Source organism: Mixophyes fleayi, chromosome 7, assembly GCF_038048845.1.
Source record: "Mixophyes fleayi isolate aMixFle1 chromosome 7, aMixFle1.hap1, whole genome shotgun sequence".
Lineage (NCBI taxonomy): Eukaryota > Metazoa > Chordata > Amphibia > Anura > Limnodynastidae > Mixophyes > Mixophyes fleayi.
Genome location: NC_134408.1, coordinates 143,576,724 through 143,592,761, shown reverse-complemented (window position 1 = coordinate 143,592,761; position 16,038 = coordinate 143,576,724). Strand labels below are relative to the sequence as shown.

Sequence of the window (16,038 nt, the reverse complement as noted above, 5' to 3'; positions counted from 1 at the left end):
ACCTCAATTATACAGTGCCCCAGGCTTGTAGGGGGGTTTCCAGGCACTAGAAAACCCTCCCTCGGTTTGCCTATGTAAGGGATAGACTGCAATTTATAGCTGAGCCCCCAAATCTAATTATGTCCCTACATTTTAAGTTCCCCCTCCTGCAGTGCAGCCTGGTTTTTCCAAGGTACAAAATTGCACGTTCTACATGGATTTACTCATACATCTAAATTATGGAATTACACCTTCACTTTCAACAATGTTAAAACACACCGACTGTACAAATCACATTTATGTAGCGTCTAGTACATTTCCTCTACCAGCCCTGTGGATACATTGTTGCAATAAAGATTCCGTGAAATGTGTTACATTGTGTCCAGGATGGAATCTCCCAGCCCAGACTGCCTTTATTTCAGCTAGGAATTATTCCTGTCTGCTTCTGTATAACGGGCTCAGCTATTCCTCGGTGGTTTGCGCTTGTTCCCCATCCATTATCAAAGTGTGGGCTGGTAGCCGTGGCTGAGCACAAATGATATTAGTTGTGTGGTGGAGCATCTGTCGGCTGGAGAGAGGAGCAGCTTCCAGTCCTGCTTGTAATTACATCCGGCTGGAGGCTGCTCTGTAGCCAAACTTCCTGCACCTGAAATGTTAACTCCTTCATCGCCGCAGCCACATAGTAACATCCAGCTCTTCTACCAAGCATAGAAACAATCTCCTGTACCTATTTACTATTCGGAACCTCACAGCGACAATAAGAATAAAAAAAAGAATCAAACAAAATGTTAAAAATCCCTGGAATTTATAAAGAAAAAAATTTCAAGGAGGGAACTGAGAGATAGAATATCTAAGCATTGTAGATTAGCAAAGATTCAATAGGGTCTAGTTAGTCAAGCTGGCATTTAATGATCTATTGCAGGATTTCCCAAACCCAGTCCTCAGAGCTCTCTAATAGTGCTCTGTGAAGCACTGTGGCACCTTACAAATCTACGATAATAATAACGTATTTACAAAATAGCCACTGGCAGGAAGCAGGACTATCCTAGGAAACCAAGACATATGATAAACCCACGCGTTTCACTTCTCTTACTCACCATCGGTGATCAGCGCTCGACTTGTCAGCACTTTCCCCAACATGAATTTAACCGCAGCTAACAAAGAGCACAAGATTCCACTTAAAATGGAGACGCTGAAGAGAAAGTTATCCTGCAAGACAAGAGTGCTGGATTAATGACACATTATTGCTGTACAGTATAAACGATTTACACACAAATAAAATGGTGATGCGGATTAACTTATTAAGGGACGGTGAGTGTGAGTAATGGTGATGTTCAACGTGCAAGTCAGCCTGGGCTGCAGAAGACAAGGCTAGGGAAGCAGGACAACAGGTACAGAGGGTGATGGAGTAGTAGAAGGAGAACACGAGGAAAGAAGGCCCAGCTCCTGAGAGCTTACATCCTAAAGGAAAGAGGGAGACCCTGATAGGGGGTACCGAGTGGGGAAGAGAAGGAGATTGTCGAGGAAACGGAGTTAGGAGGAGGGCTGATAGGCTTAAATAAAGAAGCGGTAGTGCACACTTGCAGCCTTGGAGCGTAGAGGCTAAATTGAGGCGTGGGAGATCATTCCACAGGAGGTGGGGAGCAGCCACGATGAAAGTCCATGAGGGGGGAGTGTTAAGTGGTAATCAGGTTGCTAGTGTGGTGACGGCAGTTGGCAGAGTGTAGGGAGCACCAAGGACTGTGGGTAGGGCAGCACGGTGGCCTAGTGGTTAGCACTCCTGCCTCACAGCACTGGGGTCATGAGTTTGCTCCCCGACCATGGCTTTATCTGTGTGGAGTTTGTATGTTCTCTCTGTGTTTGCATGGGTTTCCTCCGGGTGCTCCTGTTTCTTCCCACACTCCAAAAATATACTGGTAGGTTAATTGGCTGCTATCAAAAATGTCCCTTAGTCTCTCTCTCTCTCTCTGTGTGTTAGAGAATTTAGACTGTAAGCTCCAATGGGGCAGGGACTGATGTGACTGGGTTCTCTGTACAGCGCTGCGGAATTAGTGGCGCTATATAAATAAATGATGATGATAATATGTTTCTTGTCCCTCTTTTGGACACAAGCACCTGTCTGCTTCACTATCCTCCCATTTCACCGACCAGCTGTTCACCGGGTCTCCGGGGACAGATGGATTCGTCGTCCTGGGCACGGTTAACCCCTAATTACTATTCCCCTCACAGATCTGGCTCTCAATGTATTCACACTACGGATCCGCATAATGCAGGCGAGCCGGACGTGATATCCCTCCACTGTCATCTCCCACGTCCATGTGCTGATTCTTACTGACACTCTAATAACCAGGACTTGTTAATATGTGCAAAGGATAGAGTGCTAATTTCGGCAAATATATCAAACTCACTTATTAGCATATAAATTAAATTATCCACGTTTAGGCACCGGCTTCTATATAAACACACGGACCAAGATAAAACGCCTTGTTTGTTATATACACATTGCTATTCCTCTCACGAGGGGAAATGGTTGTTTCCCATCAATACTCGGGATCTGGTGTGTATCTGATTTCATGCCCGTCCGTTTGTCCCTGTAATGTTATTATCTGCCTGGTTTCTCAATATATCTCTTTCCAAATACCCACTAATATCTGTAAATGGCCTTAATGTCCTTAAAGTGCACCCTGGAAGCAGCCATTTTGTGAACCAATATCATTCTTGCCAACTGTTTGCATCTCCCCTGTGGGAGATCACAGAGGTCAGGTAGCAAGTGTGGAGGATGGGTGGTGGAGTGATGTCATCACCGTGGCCCCACCCCATGCTGTTGCAATGATGCAATTTGTGTCATCACGCATTGGGGGCGTGGCTATGACAATGCAAATTGTGTCATTAAGCCCCACCTCCACCCAGGATCCAGGAGTAGTCCAGGAGGACTAATGACAGCACTGAATGCATTTTTCATCTGTCCCTATTTGAAAGGAGAGTCCCAGATTTTACTTGTCCAATACTGGCCAATTACTTAATAACATTTTTCTTTTTCTGCCTCATAAATGCAATTTTGTTGTATTCTATCGGTTAGTGTGTTGGCACAGTGGTTAGCAGTGCTGTCTCACAGCACTGGGGGGGGGTCATGAGTTCAATTCTGACCTGTGCCCCATCTGTGTGGCATTTCTATGTCCTCCCCGCGTCTGCGTGCCACAGGCCACAACATAACTGGTAGGTTAACTGACAAAATGGCCCATATAGTGTGTGTGTGTGTGTGTGTATGTGTATGTTGGGGAATTTAGATTGTAAGCTCTGATGGGGAAGGGACTGATGTGAACGATTACATATTCTCTCTGCAGCTCTGTGTAATATCATTGTTGATATATAAATAAATAATAATAATCCTATTTATTAAAGAGGAGTAACTAAAATGCAAAAAGAATATTATAATTAAAATAAGGGAACATGGAATAATGGGATTTGCAGTGTTCCAAGGTCCACTAACTATCACATCCAAAAGGCATAGCTCCCAACTGTCCTGATTGAGGTGGGACAGACCCAATTTGAGGGCTCTGTCTCGCCCATGAACATCTATTTCCCAAATATGACATTTACGTCCTGCTCACTGCTGCTCTGTAGAGCAGGGGTGAAGGGGTGTGACCGACAATAAATGGGTTTTTGGAGGGAGGTGGGTAAAACCACTAGACACGCCCCCAGGGTGTGGCCACTCCCCCATCACGAGATGGCCACGTCCCTTGCCCCAATCAATCAAGGAAATGGGAAATATGTACAGGCGACAGATGCTTTTCAAGTGTTTACCAAGTGTCCTATTATGTGTGTGAGCACTGAACAATCACCCTATTTTATATTTATTCTTAGCGAGAACAAAAACTTTTTTTTGTTACACTTAATAGGCTAATGTACCCTTTAGATCTGGCTAGAGCTCGTGAGTGGAACTGGAGAAGAGCATACAAATTTTTCAACAGAAAAGTAGAACTGTCTCCAAAATATATCACCAGAAATTTAATGCAATTTAATTGGCTTCTGTCATGCAGCAAAGTCGTGGAGAGGTCACATGACGGTGTAATTTATGATATCATTTTCTTTCCCCATATTGTTTTTGTCAGTGAAGCCTATTAAAAATAATGACTTTCTCTTTTTCTTACAGTCTGCAAATAGACTTCTCCAGAAATTTGTTAAAATTCCCTGTGTCAGACTGGGTGAGACAATGATTTAATGCTGATGATCCGGTCACCTAAGGTGAGTCAGGTTCTTATTTCAACACTTGGCAAGTTTTACAAAGTAAATTAGGATTTTGATTCACTTTACCGGTTTTCATACTAGTTCTACCTATATGTTTCCCCCATTTGTTTCCATTTCTAGGTGTGTTTAAATACAGAAATAGCACAAATTCTACAAAACGCGTTACACTGACAGGCATGTGATGAGGTGGGCGTGGCTTTAAAACCCTGTAACCAATCAGAGTATTAAAGTGTTAACAGTGAAACAGCAGATTTCCGCTCCAACAACTCCTGCGTGTCCCAATTTAGCCTTTACTACCCCTCCCACGGGGGGAAGGGGGGATGATGGAAGTTAACTGACTTCACTATTATAATTTTTTGGTCAAACAATGTCAGTATACCAAATTTCATGTCAATTGGATGAGCCCTTTCTGAGAAAATAGTTTTTTCCACACACACACACACACACACACACACACACACACACTAACGCACGCCGCTAGGCTTATATATATTAGATAGTTCAATCCTTATCAATACGATGAGGATCTTTCATATTAAGTGATGCGTCTTAAATATGCCCCATTTTATTTTCCCCCCAAAGGAGTTAATTATAACTCAAAATAGCATTCAACATATTAGTAAAGGTTACAACAAATTTTCAGAAGGGTTTTTAAAAAAACAAACAATTAAATGCATAAGGGGTGGCTTGATATAAATGTATAAACATTAGTGGGTACTTTGTACAAACAAAATTTAAAGGATACCTGTTAAACATTTACCATCATACTGAGGTACATATTATAATATGATTGAGAATCCCTGGTTTAAATCTAACATAATACATTGGGCTTCTTACAGTTTCTTTTTGTTTTTTTGTGTGGCCCCAAAACGCATTTTGCAGGTATTGTGCAGGGGGAGTGAGCGGATGGACCTATCATAAGCCACAGTCACAGAGATTGAGGCGTCTGATTGGTCCTCACGTTCATCCCTCTGCTCCACAGAAATATAACAGCGGTGTACTTACATGCTCTCCGCGGTAAAAGAGCATTAAACTGAATCGTAGTAGCAGACTTACACATTCTTTGTGGTTGCTGAGAGTTTTCAGGTCCTGACATTGGAAATACAAATTTACAGGCTGATCCCTGGTTCATTCATAATACATTGATGGATTAAGTAAGGTCGTTTCATGCGAGCAATAGTAATTACATTGCCAAATTAAATTCTACAGTAGTTCCATTCTCTCAGGATTTACTCTGTATTTTTAGAACTGAGTGCGCAGCTCTTTGGAGGAATATAGAGTACAGACGATTATTAGAAATTTCTCAGCACAATGTGCAAAACAGCAACACAAAGACTGTCGATGCAAATAGAAGCGCAGCTGAAATCCCAAATTCTGCAGTTTTTTTGGGCTGGAAATACAGCAAGTGACTCATTTCTCCAATCAGACAGAAGTCACAATTGCTAAAATAGAAGCTATAACTAAAACACAAAAGAGTAGATTCATCAAACATTCTAAAAATAAAAAGTGGAGGTGTTGCCCATAGCAACCAATCAGATTCTAGTTATCATGTTCTAGAATGTACTAGTTAAGTGATAGCTAGAATCTGATTGGTTGCTATGGGCAACACTTCCACTTTTTCAGTTAAGAAGGTTTGAGAAATCTACTTCAAAGAGGGTCATTCACTAACATTGCTTGAAGCAGCAAATCTGCACTAAAACCATAGTGACCTGTCAGACATTTGAGGTTTTTTTGAATGTCACTTAAAACACGCAAAATATCCAAGATGCGGCACAAAATCAGCTGACGCATAGGCAAACCGAGGGGGGTTTCCCAGTGCCTAGAAACCCCCCATCCAAGCTTGGGGCACTGTATAATTGCGGTGGCTGGACCCTGCTCTCGCTTCACACAGCTCTGCTTGAAAAGGGAGAGCTGCGTGCACCTAACAGTAGTGCACGCAGCATTGCCCATGTATATTATGGGGATAGGAAGAGTTGGAGAGCAGCCAAGCACTGTCTAAAATTAGAACCACGCCCCCCATGCATGCTGGTCACGCCCACTGGCGGCGTGGTGCGGAAACCCCCCTCTACAAATCCTGCGTTGCCCCTGCTGATGTGCCACCAGGTGGCGTTACCTCATTCATATGTAAGAAAAACAGTCCTGATTTTCAGTAACTCTCGCGATTAATGTGGCCATAAATGATGCTAAACCAAGCAGTATTTTAGGAGAAAAACTGAAATGTTTTAAGGGTAGCGGTCGGAGGGATTACATTTTTGCAGGTCGCCTCTTCACATATTTTCCTACCTCTCGTCCCATCTAGGTGTTTTATGATGCACATCTAGTACAGTTCATTTGGACGACTATAGCATTAATTTACCAATGAAGCTTTGCACATTTGAGCGAGGTTAGCGCCATTTTGGTTTTTATTTTCATACAGTTTCAGAACTATGGGGCCCTTTTGTCAGCAAAAATGGGTGTTTGACCTGTGAAATTGCTCCGGTTCCTCCCAATCAAACTGATATTTTAGTTCCACCCCTGTGGATACTCCATAGAGCAAAGGGTCTAGGGTGATAAGATGCTCTTGTGGAATTCTATGCTGGGCTCCCACTCCGAAGCATGACTACACCCAAGCACCGAACTCTAGTGCCTACCCCTTCCCTATTACTTCTTGGGTTAAGACTGAATGTTTTATGAATATTAAGAGAAAATATTACTTAAGGTGTGTGACAAAAGCCTTGCTTGTGTGCAGGGGGTGAGGACAGATCTTAATAAACTTCTAGAGATCCCTACAAGAGACGTGACTTCTACACAACATTATACTACGTTCCACTGAGATGTCTTGTCTTCAGGCAGTATGTTCTTTATCATATGATTGTTAGAAATGTAACCAATCCCACATCTCTAAGCTGAGAATGCAGTCATTTGAGCTACTGTGACAAGTCTGCAAAACTGTCAGTCACATTGTTTTTGCTCTGTTGGAGAAATACCTCACTCCCAACACGGCACACTGCTGCCGATGAGTGATAGAAGATCAAGATGAGCATATTTAGTGTAAATATTGCAGTTCAGCTCAATAATGCACAGCCTTTGATGACTATTAATGTAAACGTGTGGCCTTACTTCTCTTTAACCAAGCCATCATATTAAGGCACAACACAACTACAAATTAGATTGATTTTCCAAATCATCCACATAAAAATCAGTAATCATTTTCTGATCTCTTTATCTGACTTGTAGAGTAAAATCTTGCTAGTTTAATATCTTAAGATCTTTGTTACATGAAACATTGTATCCGCTTCAATGCACAGTCAGATAAATCACTGTTTATATTTTGCCCAAAATATAAATGGTTTCTAGAGGCCGGTTTCATAAAAGATTTGTTCACATTTAAATTGAACCAACATTATTCAACGGTAATGAGAAACCACAACAGATCCTTGATTAAATCTCACAGTATCATCAATCTTTAAATACCAGTCAGGCTCTGAAATTATGTCACAATAACTCATTATTAATGACTGCCAGGTTTAATAGGGATTCATTGTACAACCGCCTGGCATTCTATCCATTCTCAATTCTAGCGGAGTCAGCAGCCAAATCCGGGATGTGATCTGGGTACTTTATTTCCTCCCTGGTTCTATAGAGACCAAGTAATAAGTACAGATCTATAGTGACATGTCCGTTGTCCCAGTACATGTGTTTACTTCTATTAATATAGAGATACAAATACGTCATAAAGTCTTCTGATTTATTACATCAATTTAACTAACCAGGCAGCACATACAATCCGATAGACTTTGGAGGATTTCATTTCCCCTCCTACTCCAGCCCCATTTTCAGCATGGGCCTGTAGCCTCTGGGAGGAGGTCATTCTGTTTTCTTTGTGTACCCTTCCATAGAGCCAGCAGGCCGGCCCTGATCAGCATGGAAACACTTTTTACTATGGTAGGTGGAGCCCTATGTACAGGATCAACATCATCAGCTATTTATATAGCCCAGGGCAAACGCAGGATTTGTAGAGGGTGGTTTCCACACCACGCCATCAGTGGGCGTGACCAGCATGCATGGGGGCGTGGCTATAATATTAGACAGTGCTTGGCTGCTCTCCAACTCTCCCTATCCCTATAATATACATGGGCAATGCTGCGTGCACTACTGTTAGGTGCACACAGCTCTCCCTTTTCATGCAGAGCTGTGTGAAGCGGTGGCAGGGTCCAGGCCCAGGCTTGGAGGGAGTTTCCAGGCACTAGGAAACCCTCCCCCCCCCCCTCGGTTTGCCTATGATAGCGCCACTAATTCCGCAGTGCTGTACAGAGAAGTACCTTCAGTATCTCTCTCTGTCTCCCCCTTTAGCATCTCTCTCTGTCCCCCCCATTCAGCATCTCACTCTGTCCCCCCCTTCAGCATCTCTCTCTGTCCCCCCCTTCAGTATCTCACACTCTGTCCCCCTTCACTCTCCGTTCCTTTACTTACATTCTTTCCTCATTTTCTCAAGTTCTGTGCTTGCTTTTTAAAATGCAACTTATGTGCAAGTTGCATTCCGATTCGAATCAGACCCTATATGCGACTAATTGGAAAACCAAATTATGACCTATTTCACCTCTTATACAATGGTCTTTCCTTAATATCTTACAACAGTAACCTACGCTTAATTGCAAACAGCGATTCATTCAGGAGAAAGATGGTACGTTCTTGCAGCCAACAAATAAGTATGAAAATCAGGACTAGTGATTTGTGTAATGAGTGAAATGCGTGAGTAGGATTTGAAAATGAACAGACCCAAAACTGAAATATTCAATTCTCATTTTCAAACCAGGGAAGGGTCCCTCTAAACATGTGTCCTTTCATCTCGTTTTACTTCTAAATGTACTTGCCAAAATTCTAATGAAATGATTATCATCACCATCATCATCCCCATTTATTTATATAGCGCCACTGATTCCGCAGCGCTGTACAGAGAACTCACTCACATCAGTCCCTGCCCCATTGGGGCTTACAGTCTAAATTCCTTAACATACACACAGACAGAGAGACTAAGGGAAATTTAATAGCAGCCAATTGACCTACTAGTATATTTTTGGAGTGTGGGAGGAAAGCGGAGCACCCGGAGGAAACCCACGCAATCACGGGGAGAACATACAAACTCCACACAGATGAGGCCATAGGCGGGAATTGAATTCATGACTCCAGTGCTGTAAGGCAGAAGTGCTAACCACTAGGCCACCGTGCTGCCTATGTAGAACTATATACACAAGACCAAGCAGAGTTTAGGATTGGCAGATCCACAGACACTAGCAGAGTAGGAAATTATACACGAATATTCACGTCCAACATAATAATTCAGGTTCATAAATCATTCCTCCCCGGATGATGCCAAGACTTTATTATTGTATATTTATATAACGCCACCAATTACGCAGCGCTGTACAAAGAATATCGGTCCCTGCTTGGAGCATGACCCCAGCGCTGTGTGGCACAAGCGCAACCACTGCCCGCAAGGCGTAGAACGCTAGCGAATGGGACTTTCCGTGACCATGAAGAAAATGGGCATTGGGCCAAACTGTTTGTATTGGACCAGAGTTCTGTACACAAATCCAAAAGACACATTTTAGGATATCAAATATCTACTTCTTTCTTTCAGCGAAGGGTGCGAAGCAATCTCGGACTTATAGGCCTTGAAATTGGAGGGATGGAGGAAAAGATCTCCCTTTATGCTGATGAAATGTTAGTGCACATTGTTGACCCCCAGGCCTCTGTAAAAAAAAACTCAGATTTGCAGCTATCGATTTGTTTGACAAGTGAGGCTTTTAGGATGAACGCACTTAAAGGGCGACAGTGTTTGTAGCAAGCTGAACACTTACCTGAAGGGGTTAACATAGGGTTGGGAACGACCAATGGCAGCTCCTGTGGGAGGGACCTTCATTGAATATAGTAGGATGTACTTCCTGGTCTGCTTCACTCTGCAGCACGAGATCCCACCCACCCACTCCTCAGTTTGAGTACTTATGTGTTAACGTTAGCGGTAGGAAGGCACTGCGTTCAGCGGCTGATTAGTGGGCGCACAGGTAGTTGGTCGCAGGTCACTGTCCCCTTAGAGGCACCAGTAACTCCTTTTTTGGTCCTTCGGTGAGGAGGGTCCCTGTCCGGCTCAGTGAGGGAGGACAGCGTGAGTTTGAAAGGGGCAGTCACTCTGACGCCAACTCAGCGCAAGTGGCGATGGGATTTGTTCCCTTTGGTTTGTGGACTTACGGCGGTTTGCGCCAGTCCCCATGTGATAGTGTTATCAGCTTGAGAGCTGTCTCGCAGTGCCCTTTCTCCGCCATCATAGGTTTTAGTTTAATACAAAATCATAATAAAAGTTCTGGCAATTTTTAATAACTTATACATGTCTCCGTGTGTTTATTTGCATGCAAATGTTTAGAATTCTAAGGTTGATGTGAAGTTTATGGGAACATACACGGTGAGCCCTTTATGTGGAACTCTCAGGGATTGAAATCAGCTGGCACATCTTGGTATTGTTCCAAAAAGACACAGAAAACCTCTGAACATCAGCACATCCTCACCAACTAGTGTACCAAGGTCAATTGAAATATCTAGGGGTCACAGTAAGCTTGGATGCAATGGAATATATTATTCCTTTAATTATTGAGTATATTAAAGGGACAAACTCTCACTATCTTTAGTGGGTAGAATTAATTTGGTCAAAAATCCTGCATTTAAATTATATTTATCAACTCCCCAGTTTTTGTCCCCAAGATCTTATTTAAACAAATATGTAACCTTTTATCCAAACTGATTTGAGCGGCTCAATACCTAGACTCAGGTAGATCACCTTTTGAAATTCGGTCTAGAAGGTCTAACTTTACCTAATTGCTACTTCTATTTTTTAGTAGAACAGGTCCAGCCCCCCTTCCCCCGTACTGCTCGTACAACCCCCTCTCCCCCTCCTGAAGCGCTGTTAGTGGGATATAGCCATACCTCCCTGTTTGAGGATGAGGTAGGCCTCATAAGTGATGAGAATTGGGAGAAAGTCCAAAAGATACCAATACAATTAAATGTATTCGCTGGTAACTAACGAACCCAACTAACATTTATACACAGGATTTACCAAAACATCATCATCAGCTATTTATATAGCGCCACTAATTCTGCAGCGCTGTACAAAGAACTCACTCACATCAGTCCCTGCCCCATTGGAGCTTACACTCTAAATTCCCTAACACACACACACACACAGAGACAGAGACAGACTAGGGTCAATTTGTTAGCAGCCAATTAACCTACTAGTATGTTTTTGGAATGTGGGAGGAAACCCAAGCAAACACGGAGAGAACATACAAACTCCACACAGATAAGGCCATGGTCAGGAATTGAACTCATGAGCCCAGTGCTGTGAGGCAGAAGTGCTAACCACTAAGCCACCGTGTTGCCCCGACCCAACAGTTCTTTAAAATAAGGACTTCAGTTTAATCAGACACAGAGCAAGTACTCATCCAGACCACATTTTTATAAGATAATTTGACAATAGCTAAATATTGGAGGTGGTCTGACATTCCCTCATCCAAGAGCTATAAACTGGTTTATCTTCCCAGATATTGCAATTGAAAATGAGAGCAAATATAGTGACTATCTGTACGGAGCCAACGTACCAGACACACTGGCACAATATATCATACGAAACGGAGACATTGCAAGGGTTTGGGGTTTTTAAAATATATTTTAATTAGAGCTTCCTCAAATTAGTATGATGCTGGTAACCTTCATCTGTAAAAATACACTGTACCACTGTAAGACCTATGTAATGTAATGTAATTACATTTTACTGTCATCTCAAATTCCATTGCATTGCACGAATCATATTAAGGCTCACATTAATGTATGGCATCCGATGGTTGCACACACTGCCCTGTATTGTACAATGTTATAATTAAATAAAAAAAACAATTACAAAACCTATAGTCCTTATAAAAATGCCCCAAAACTCTCAGCATCGTGTTGCTTTTTACAGTGACCTTGGACAACACTCAATGTCCTCTGGGTCACAGACGCCATGAAATCAGATTGTAACCTCTGCAAAGAAGCCATTAACGGAGCAGATGAAAGGGAACAGTGGCTTGCTGAGTGCACCCAGGACAGCGGCCGCCGTTCTCTCAGTATTGTAAAGAGCTTTCGGTCCCATGAGAGAAATATGCTATATTAAAACAAAGGCAAAGGATTAACTCCATCCTCCCTGTCACATATTAATGCCAGCAAGAGCAGCGGTAATAGTGTCTAGTCACCAGCAGGGGGGGCTGTAATATAAGACTAGTTACATGATACATCGATTCTTAGACCTCTGCAAAAGTGGGGATAAGATCTCGCGTACTAAGTAATGTATACTGTATGTCTGCCTATAAATAGGTGAATTAGAGTCATTGACTAACATTTCACTTGTATTTTTTTTTAAGGGAGACGGACAATACATCTATATGGAATAATGCAGCTTAGTGGTTAGTACTTCTGCCTCACAGCACTGGGGTCATGAGTTCGATTCCCGACCATGGCCTTATCTGTGTGGAGTTTGTATGTTCTCCCTGGGTTTGCGTGGGTTTCCTCCGGGTGCTCCGGTTTCCTCCCACACTCCAAAAACATACTGGTAGGTTAATTGGCTGCTATCAAAAATTGACCCTAGTCTCTCTCTCTCTCTGTCTGTCTCCTTCTCTGCCTGTCTGTGTGTGAGTGTGTGTCTATATTAGGGAATTTAGACTGTAAGCTCCAATGAGGCAGGGACTGATGTGAATGAGTTCTCTGTACAGCGCTGCGGAATTAGTGGTGCTATATAAATAAATTATGATGATGATGATAATGGACGCCTCCTGTAAATTAAAAGGATAACAGACATCGCCAAGAATTCCAGTGACCATATAAAGACACCAGGACACAGACTGTCAGCTTCTATATGGAAATACTTATGGGCCAAACACACAGAGCAATAGAAAATCACCTATTGTCAGATTTGGGCTTTCAGTTCCACTATTTTAAAAAAAAATAATAACAAAAATGAAATTCTAAACAAAATAAATATAGCTATTGTCAAATTAAGAAATGTTTTAACCAATCAAAAAACATATTTTTTTCCATTCATTATCTTCTGTTCGCGCCAAAATCCTTGTCAAATAGCTGGCAGCTTTCTATCGCCAGCGGAGGCTGTTGATAGCACCCCTTGATGTATAGGGCAAAGCCCTTTTAGCTAGAACAGTCAAAATTTTTATAGTTTATTCTATTTATAGTTTATTATGTTTTTTGTTTTTAAATAATATTTTATTTTGACCATCAAGTTGGAGAACAAGTACAAACAATTACTATACAAGTGAACACAGAACAATCACTGAGGATATGAAACAATATATATAAAAAATAGGGAGTTGTGAGCAAAAATCAGCATTGAAATTACTGTAGTAACGGTAATAATATAATTAAATCTCCCCCTATGCGTCATGTTATCAGAATCTCCATAGGACCGGGTAGAAACACCGAATGTGAAGGAATGTGCCAAGAGTATGACAATTTCTCCAACTAAGGGGAGACGCATTGGGGAAGATCTTATGTAGTTTCATTGGGACTTGGTACCATCGGTACAGAAGCGTATAAGCATTCTCCTTGATTCGGATGCTAATTGAGGATTTCACTACTCAGGCCCAAATATCTGACCAGTCTTCAGCATCGAGCTTCTCAATGAGGTCCCTTCCCAGGAGCATTTGTGTGAGGAGTTCTCTGATCCTGTGGAGGATAACATTGTTTGGTAAAACAGAGAACCCTTTAAGAGGGGTCAGTGGTGTTCAAATGCCGGTAATGGCCTGGCAGAGATTCTGGTAACAGAGGACTGGGAGAAAGGACGTATTTGTAGGTACTGGTGATAGGTGTGCGAGGGGAAAGGGTCATATTTTGCAAGGTCATTGAGGAAAGTAATATTAGAAACCTGTCAATGGGTGAAGGTCGCAGAGGAGAAACCTGGAGGAAAATCCAAATGAAACCAGAAGAGGATGAAAGGAGATGGGGAAAGTCTGTTGCAGTGAGACCAGATTGTATTATTTTTTGTTGGGTTTTTTTGCCTTTTTTTTTTTAATTAAACAGCAAGCTGTGAACTCGATCTTCAAACTGCAAACTTGATTTTGAGGTTGACCATTAACGGGCAGGTTGACCACGGCAGTCAAACCCAAAAATCTATTGAATTTGGAACCAAATCGAATAATTTGGACATCTCTAAACACCGATGGTGTCCTCATGTTAAAATGACCCTATAACATTGGGTTTTAGTAGTAGTTACATCATAGGCGAACCGGGAAGGGGAGGGGAAGGGGGTTCCTAGTGCCTGGGGGGGTTCCTAGTGCCTAGAATCCCTCCTCCGGGGGTACTGAATGCGTGAGGTGGATGGACCCTGCCCCGGGACCAGCCACTTTGCAGATTGTGTGCAGATCGTTTCTGTCTGCACTGTTCACAGCCATCTCTCCCCAACAGGTATTGAAAGCAGCAAGAACAGGTAGGAGAGTGCAGGACAGTCTGTCAACTGTTCTGACACACTCAGTCAGGACTTTGTCCTGATTGTAGGGACAGTTGGGAGGTATGTCCTGCTTTACACGGCTCTGCTCGAAAAGGGAGAGCTGTGTGCCCCTAACAGTAGTGCACACAGTATTGTCCGTGTATATGATGGGGATAGGAAGAGTTGGAGAGCAGCCAAGCACTGGCTAAAATTATAGCTACGCCCCGAAGCATGCTGGTCACGCCCACTGGCGGTGTGGCATGGAGACCCCTCTCTACAAATCCTGCGTTGGCCCCTGTACATAGTGCCTAGTAAGTGTACAAAACAATCTCCATTCAGGAGACATCACCGGGAAAAAGTCCCCCCCCACCCCCGTATGTAAATATATTGGGCATCGTGATAGAGCCGCTCCACAATCTACATCATACCCACTCCTCACCAGGTGGGGGAGCTGTGACGTAACGAGACAGCTAAACCCATAGGTCCAAGGATCTCTATCATTTACCTTTTGAACATAACAATCTAGTTTGCATTGATGATGATGCATTTTAATAATCATGTTACCATTCCAGCCAGATAGGCTGCTCATTGCATCGGTGGCAATGCTTTCATCTAGTTTGGGTTTAGAGCTAATGTGGTTAATTGCAAAAAGACTAGATGTATAATGAACATACAGAAATATTTGTTCCTGCTCCATGTTTAATTCCATTTTGCATTAAAACACTAATTAGCATCTGATGCTGAGCCCAGGAAATGCAATTAGCCTCGTTTTCATGTGGCTTATAAACCAATGTCACAAATAGATAATCTGGTTCTTGAGTCACTTCCTTTTTTTGTCTTCCTCATTTTCCCAATTAGCTAAAATGTAATAAACGTGGCACATTCAGATGACACTGACGGAGCGGAGGACAGAGTCATTCTGGCGGCTGCAGATGATATAATCACATACAGTTCATGTCAAGGTAATTGTCGCCCCCTCCCCAAACAAGAAGAATCACTTTCTACCCACATCTTAAATAACTGGAATTAATTCGATCACTATGGGAAATATTCTCAAAGGTAGAGCAGTATGTTTTTGGAATGTGGGAGGAAAACAAGGGGAGAACGTCTGCATGATTTGCGCAGGTGCGCGCCGAAGATGGCGACATTTCCTGGAGAAATAGAAGTCTCCACCTGCCAACAGGAATGTTGGGTGGAGTCAGGGGCAGGCTGTGCTGTGTGGCAGAGGGCATATGCCCCCCGACCGGTACCATAGTAGGCTACCTTGGTTTGGGTCACTTGGCCACCTGCATTTTTTCCCCATTAAAATAGGC

The 16,038-nt window shown here is 42.7% G+C and overlaps 1 protein-coding gene across 1 annotated transcript in view; it reads right to left on the bottom strand.

The window, feature by feature from the left end:
- TMEM163 (transmembrane protein 163) overlaps positions 1–16,038 on the bottom strand; it is a 94,350-nt gene that overhangs the window by 10,398 nt on the left and 67,914 nt on the right. Inside the window, exon 6 of the mRNA XM_075180960.1 lies at positions 1,077–1,188. Coding sequence (XP_075037061.1) covers positions 1,077–1,188 — 112 coding nt within the window. The remainder of the gene's footprint in view (positions 1–1,076; positions 1,189–16,038) is intronic.